At 33.5% G+C, this 8,113-nt stretch overlaps 1 protein-coding gene across 1 annotated transcript; it reads right to left on the reverse strand.

The window, feature by feature from the left end:
- Nucleotides 1–609: 609 nt before the first annotated feature.
- On the reverse strand, nucleotides 610–3,542 carry LOC133696883 (trihelix transcription factor PTL-like). Its single transcript, XM_062119176.1, has 2 exons — nucleotides 2,853–3,542; nucleotides 610–2,114 (listed from the first exon to the last, which is right to left on the reverse strand). Exons 1-2 carry the CDS (start codon nucleotides 3,329–3,331, stop codon nucleotides 866–868), a joined length of 1,728 nt encoding a protein of 575 aa, XP_061975160.1. The 5' UTR covers nucleotides 3,332–3,542; the 3' UTR covers nucleotides 610–865.
- Nucleotides 3,543–8,113: the final 4,571 nt, after the last annotated feature.

An 8,113-nucleotide genomic window follows, 5' to 3' on the forward strand; every position in this document is an offset into this window, starting at 1 on the left:
GACTAGGAGGTTAAGATTAAGTGGTTTTTTTTACCTTGAAGACACTTAGAAACAAGATTTTGTCTTGACAAAATTTTTTATTTTGAGTTGATTTTGGATTTTATATTTTTTTATTTTTGGTATTTTTGAAAGCTATAAATTAGTTTAACAAAGTTTTTAGAGTGTTCTTTAAGTATTTTGAATAAAAATAAGTTGAAAATGTGTTCTTTAATAATAAAAAATATTTTTTTTTAAGTTAATATTGTATTTTTTTTTTGTCCTCGTTAATTAATCCATGAAAGAGCGAAAAAATTTGGAGGTTAGCTTGAGCAGTCAATTATTACTAAACCAGGCCATGATGAGATCATTCTCATGGAGGTTCTGTCCATAACTTCCCTTAAACAATTTGACATTCAACTTTCATAAAACTTTTTAGTTTTTTACTGTTAACAAATACTTTTTATTAATAAGTATCGACTAGTTTTTTAATATTAATATATTAAAAAAATATTAATTTAATATTTTTTCAAATACAAACATTTTTGAAATTAAAAAGAAATTATAATCAAGTTTCTAAGCTAAGAACCTAAATAAATTAAAATAAATGATTAACAAGAAAATAAAAAACCATATAAAAAAAACCATCTATTTTGTTTTTAGTAAAAACCCTCAGGCCTTTATGTTCTGGCCACGAAAGACATGGATTTCATGGTCTAATAAACTCCCTAGTCAGTTCTTACTTACACAAATGAACAACCTCTCATCCCCAAATGTCACACAATATGGCAATAGCTACCACCTTAAGTCTCATGATTAACAAGTTAATTGACATCTATAGAACTAATTAAAGAAAAACAACTGAAAATATCATCTAATTAATTATTAATTACTTGTGCCAAACTTGCTGGTTCTTCTCCTTGTTGAGCTTCAAGTCAAACTTGTTAGTATTCCACAAATGCTGCTGCTGATCTCCTTCATTTATTTGAACCTGAAAGCAGCTGTTATCATTCACTTGAGTACCCAAATAAGAATTAGAAGGTGATGAATTCATGCCATTATAGGATTCAAGCAGCTGAAAATAATCGTTGGTCCTTAAATCCTGATCTTTCCGCTTCTTGTTAGACTCTGTTGTCATGTTAAGGTAGATATTCATGCTTTCCCATTTCTCCTTGCACTCGTCCACACTCCTATCATAGCCTAAACTAGCCATTTCTTCTGCTATCTCTTCCCAAAGTCCTTCATTCGAATACCCACTTTCTTGAAATCTTGATTCCATGGAAGTCCTGAGCTGTATGAAGCTTAGAATCTCGGGCTCGGTCCATATAATGTTGTTGAACTTGTCTTTCTGAATCTTTTTAGCACTAGTGCTGTCCTGGTTGTTGTTGTGCCTTTGAGTTGCTACTGCAATATGCTCAACTGACGATGACAGTCCCGATCCTTTCTCTGCATGTTTCTTCAAGGCTTCCATTAATGCAGTATCTCTAGATTCAATCCATGCTCTCTCTTTAGCCCAAAATTCATGTTCCCGATCGAACCGAGCCAACTCTTGCTTTGTCCACTCTTCCTCTCTACACATTCTCTCATACTCTCTATCTTCAATGGTCTTCAACATTTTCTCCATCCAGGCATCTTGTTTCTCCATCAACTTCCTCATCTGTGAGTCCACAAAGTCCTCAACTTTTGTTCTCCAACTCTTTTTAGGCCCTGCAAGACTTTGACTCTCATTTACCCCTTTCTGCTTTTCCGTTGATCGGTTCATCATGTTGTAAGCAATAGCTGAAAGGTCATCATCATTGTTTTCTGACGAGGAAGTCTCAAATTCAGACGTGTTGGAGAAACTCAGACTTTCACTATGCTTGTTTTCTTGAAATGTTTCTTGACTTTCTTGGTTGATGGTGTTGCTCAATGGAGTTTGATAAAGAAGAGTGTTGTTTGCAAAATGGGTTTCCGAGGCTGGAGCTTGGTTGCTGGGTTCTCCATAAAGGGCTTCAAGCTGTCTAAAGAACCTGTAGTGCTTCCCATCTTGTCTCCCAGCTTTACCTTCCTTGGTCTTCTTGTAGTACTTGTACAAGTTCTCAAACTTCTCTCTACATTTCTTGCCACTTCTCTGATACCCATGTTCCTCGGCCATGATCCTGATTATCAGCAAAGTCAAAGTGACTCAATATTACTACTAGAATAAGAAACAGTATTATATGTAAAAACAGGCAGACAAGTACAAATTTCGAAGTAAAGAAAAACCTAGGTAGAAATTTCGTGTCTGTCTATACTAATAATACTATCACACAAAAACAAATCCTTATTAATTAGTTTATTGACCATCATTTTTTAGTAATTAAAGCATTAAATAGTCAAAAACATTCTTCTTGGCATGTAATTAATGAAGATCCCACCAACTAAGTTATGATCTTGTCTCTCTTTAACTTCATTAACTAGTTATTTCTACCTCTCTCAAAGGAGGAGGAGGGGGAAGAAGAAGAAGAAGAAGAGATTAGCTAGCTAGCACTTCCAATACCCCAATTGCTCCCAGGAAGTTCATAACAGAAACTTAATTAGGAAAGAGATTATGATATCAAAAACCAGTAAATGGCCATTAAAAGGAAATCACAAAATGATCTCAAGAGAAGATAATATCAAATAAGCAATTCAAATTGATTCAAATTAAGCTTGAGCCCTTGACACAATGAAAAGAAAAGAAAGAAAAAATCCATATTGTTCACTTCATGACAAAACCAAATTAGGGTTTCCTAATCCAGTATCAGCGCGCAATGCAAGAAGTAGCTAGCTAGAATAAGAAATACTAAAAGGAAAAGGATATTACACAAAAGGATTCGGTAGAATTTATATGGCATGAAAAAAAGAAAGCATAGTACCTAGAAACCTCATCCCATAATGGACCTTTTTGATTAGCCTCCTTGAACCTGGAATCGAGCCTAGATCTGATCTCAAGAAGTGTAAGAGTCTCTTGTCTTGGCCATCTACTATTATTGCCTCCATCATTTCCAATCCACCCAGCAGCAGTAGCATTTTCCATTTCTACTCCGTATAGTGTACCAGCACCAGCTGAACTGCTAGTCCCAATTGTAGCACTAGTTATAGTATTATTAGTAATAATATTAGTGGCATTGGTGCAATAATGATCATGATGACGCCCGCCAAGCTTGACTAAACCACTAGGCAACATTGCTTCATGACCAACCATAATGGACTCAAAGTGGTGTGTTTGTGGTACAAGATTCCTACTTTGAACAAAGAATGGCTCGTTACCTTGCTGGGTTCCTTGAAAATGAGCTCTTCCGGCCACCAGTTGCCGGAGATCTGGCAGTCCGTACTGGTGGTGGTGTTCACTCATTTCCTGCTACTTCTACAACCCTCCCCCTAGGTTTTGAAACCAAGAAAATCTTACAGACAGAGAAAGAAAAGGAGAAAGAGAGATTTTTTTTCTCTTTTGTTGGGGGGCTTAAAATTATAAAGCTAGATGAATGGATAAATTTGGAACTTTGTTCTTGGGGAGACAGGATCCGAGTCTACCGCACCTTTTCATCACTGCTACTTCATTTGTTTTTTTTTTTTTTTTGTTGAAACACTGCTACTTCATTAATCTTTCTCTTTCTCCCTGTCTTTCTATCTAGAAAGAGAAGGAGAACATTACGTAATGTGTATGGACCAACTAGATTGTGACAAATGTCAAAGAATTACACGAGGATGATAACCCACTATTCGAGCTCTGATCAGATGACGCGTGTACAGTGTTTTGGATTTGACCTTTTGACCGACCATTTTGCTTCCTGTCCTTAACATGATCATCAGTTTGGTGCCCTAGAAGAAGCCATATGGCTTGCTGGCTCAACCCTCCGACTGTTGGTTCGGGTACTAACTTATATTTTGCTTGCTACTACTAACTTATATTTTGGGTTTGAATTATCTAAAAAATTAAGGTTATAAAAAAGATTTTTTTTGTAAATACTACTTTAATAATTAAACTTATAAATATATATAGTATAGTATAGTATAGTATAGTATAGTAGATTCACACATTCCAATCTTTGCAAGTTTAGTGGTGGGTCAATCTCTCTTGTTCGTCATCATTGGTTAAGTTATTGATTCAAAAGTCAACACTCTTTAGATTTAACCATACCGGAGTGAGAAAGTTTAACTTGAATTTAGGCTATGTTTGTTAATGCCATCTATAAAGTATTTAATAATTGTTGTGTAGATAATGATAATGTTTTATATTATTTAATTTATTTAATCATGAGTAAATTCTGTATACAAAGCATCTAATATATGACCGCGTTTAGAAAACGCTAGTATTTTATATTATTTAGTTTTTTCTCGTATCATCATTATATATAATATTAAACATACATTAAGAATAAAATATTATATATATTTTCATTCAAAACTTTTATTGCCGCAATTAATATATATCTGAAATGAAATGCTAGCTGTGTATGGAACTAGAAATTTTGGCAGTGCATGGTGCATTGTGATATTGATTAAGAAGCAGTAAAAAGAAATTGTATGAATGTCTTGGGAGGAAGAGAAAGAGAAAGGTATGTTCTTTTTTCATGCTTGCCCACCACACCTCAACACACACTTAGAATCTTGCGTCACTGACCAGTGACCATATATATGAAGAGGATCCAAGCAAAGGTAGAGAGATACGAGCAGCATGCAGAAAGTTCCTGCCATGAGGAGGGCATGATGTGAACCTTTTAATTCCTTCCTCGGTATAACCACACAATAAAAATTGCAACTAGTTAATATATATATATATATATATATATATATATCTTAAAAAATTGGAATTAATTAAAAGAAAAGTGTAACCTTCAAATTAATTATTCTTTATTGTTGAGGGAAAATTTTAGACTTTATATACGCCTTCTGCTTTTGTATAAATCCAATAATCTTTTTTAGTCTCGTTACTAATTAAATACATGTTAACGGGGTATTTATATTACAATGCATAATGAATATATATATATATATATATATATATATATATATATATATATATATATAGAGAGAGAGAGAGAGAGAGGTTGCGACATGGAAATAGGGTAATTAAGATAAAATCAAAACTAGCCTTAATGTTTTACTCTAATTTTAATACATAATCTAATATTAAAACAAAATAAAAATAATTATATTGAATTTGAAATGTTATGCTATTTTTATTTAATACTCATATTTTATATGATGAAGACACGGTTTCTTTTAAAAATAATAATAAAAATAAAAATCACTGGTGACTAGTGTGAGAAAATGCTAGATGTTTTGTAATTTTATCTCATTATATATATATATACTGCAAGATATTAATGAACAACATAAATAACAATAATTGAGAGTTAATATCTAATCATAGCTATTTTAAACCATTGAAGTAAGATATTAAATTTTTTAAAAAAAAAACTCTCAACACTTCGTTTGAGTTCAGAAATCCACTATAAAATCTAAGGGTGCAAAACGGGTTTGGGTCTGCATATTAAAGGATGGTTACTGTAGATCCCAGTACTATTAAAAAAGAAGAAAAAAACTTTTCTTTTATTGATAAATATCTCGATTACTTTGCGTACTCGACTAGAAAGGCAACGTCTTTCCTCATTTCATTAATTTCTAATTCCCTGATAGAATTAAAACTACAACTTTTAAAAAAATTCATAATTTTAATCCCAGTAACTTTTATAGGCTGTAATTCAAGTTAATTACTCAAATTTAACTAAATTAATCAATATTAAAATTCAACCAAATGTGATCGGTGGGGTAAGCATCAAGAAAGGAGGGGGGGGGGGGCAATTTATAATAGTGGCCTCACACTCAAAAAAACCTAAAACCTTATTTGTCTTGTTCATGTGTCAACAAGAAGTGAGTTGTCCCTGAATCTCTTATATCATCCATGTTTCTCACGTAAGATTGGAAGAGCAAAGAATCTGAATCACCTCCTAAGACACTTGTCAGACCTGGTTACTTACCCCAGACGTTGCTGACCCTATCGAAGTGAAGTGACATCCCTTCAGTATTGTTTTTCTTTAAAAAAAAAAATATATATATATATATATATCCAAAAAAGAGCCAGCAAATTTGGAGGTCAGCTAGCTTAAGCAGTCAATTATTACTGAACCAGGCCACGATGAGATCATTCTCATGGAGGTTCTGTCACTGACGACTTCTCTTGAACAATTTTGCATTCAACTTGCTGCATGCTACGTACGTACTAGAATATGAATATTCAATAATGTAAGTTTCACGCGACAATGTTAAGTACAGTTTTTTACACAGTGAATAAGTCTTTACTGATATTATATTGGTTAATTTATTAATTAGATTGAGATATTTTTCACCAATCAATGGAATTTGTGTTTAAATGTTTCAAAACAGTTTTTAAAAATGTGTGTTTGAACCATTTTTATATTTTTATAGTATCACTGCATATTTTTAAGAATAAGCTAGTTCACACATGCATGCATTAATTTTTTTTATATAATTAATCAATATTATATTCTGAATCATAGGTTAAGCATGCCTTGGCCAAAGCTCAAGTCTTCGATTTCAAATTGAATTTTGATCTAGTTAAATGAAGTTAATTTTAGATTATTTTTTTCTAAAAACACAGCCTAAATCTCGAGTTATATTCTAAATTAGCTTCTCAGATTAGACCGAATTTAATATCTGTGATCATAGCTGAATTTTTATCCGATTCATGATTTCGGTGCATCATCCGACTTTTCATTATTATAGCTGGATTTTTTACTTATTTTTACAAAATTTAATGTTTCTATATTAAAAAAAAAAAAAAAACGATTTGAGCACTCATTGCAATGATGCAAAAGAACTGTGGTGGCCAATAAGAGAACGAAAAACTGTCTTGCATAAAGATGGATGTCCTGGAATGCTTTTAAAGGCAATCTTGAAGGCATACTAGCTAGGTGAAGCAATTTTTTTGTAATTAAAAGGCACTGAAAGAATGAATGTTGATTGTCAAAGATCATATCTGACCTGGAAGATATAATAAAGCAAATGATTAAAGTTATGAAAATGATTTGGGTGGGTGGATTTATTGGTAAGATGGGAGACCTTGTCATCCATGAAGGGAAGATGGGTTTGTCTATGCCTAAAAGGGTAATTGTGTGGATCCTCATTTCATATAGCTGGACATCACAAACACATCATGTCAAACTATTGTACGAACAAGTTGAGAATGTGGTGGGGTTCCTGATTTGGAAATGGACTGGCTGGTGATGGATCGGATGTAGACTATGGAGATCTGCATATTGATTCTGAGAGAGAAGAAGAAGAAGAAGAAAAGGGGAGGGTCCTTTTTCTAAGACTATCATTGGATAATCTCTTGTTTTGCCTTTTGCCACCCGATTCTCTTGATGAGTTTTACATGCATTGGACGGCTCAAATGCAACGGTAACAAGAAGAAGAAAAAAAGATGAAGAAAAGGTCATGATATTAGGAAATTACAGAAATGCAGTAGATATATATATATATATAAAGAAGGGTACCTTTTGGAAGTAGTAAGAAACAGAAAGGTGCCCAAGACTCCACTGGTCTTGAGTCTTAACCTAGCTGTGCCCTAATTAACCATCGGAGCTGTGGAGGAGAGGCCAGTACTTGGATACAAAACGGAAAGTGTATATTGTCGAAAGCAAAAGACAATATTGATGTACTAGAAAGGCAAAGGATTTTCACTCGGTCGAAAGCCTAGGCCCCTAGCGGGGCTTGTGCCAACCTATGACATCCTTTTCTTGTCTTTTCTCGACAAAAAAAACTATCATATAAAACTAGGGATTGTAATACAAGCTGGTTTTGTGTTTGAAATACGGAACCAAATGCAACTGGAGTTTTGAGAATTGGGGAAGGGGGGGTGGGCCATTCCCCTATCCTATTTCATAGCCCAAGACCCATTTGATATTCCATTGGTTAATATATATAAACCTTCAATGCGATTTCTAGTGGACAAAACACATCAATGTCATGAAGCAAATTAAGTTTAGGTCTTTAACATTGCTAAATTGCTAGATGCCATACCTTTTTGCCTTCTATGCGAACATGAAATGCCCCACAACTCCATTGGAAAAGTATGCATTATATAACCTTTATTGCTCAAACACCTTCAAAG

This window comes from Populus nigra, chromosome 6 (genome assembly GCF_951802175.1).
Source record: "Populus nigra chromosome 6, ddPopNigr1.1, whole genome shotgun sequence".
Lineage (NCBI taxonomy): Eukaryota > Viridiplantae > Streptophyta > Magnoliopsida > Malpighiales > Salicaceae > Populus > Populus nigra.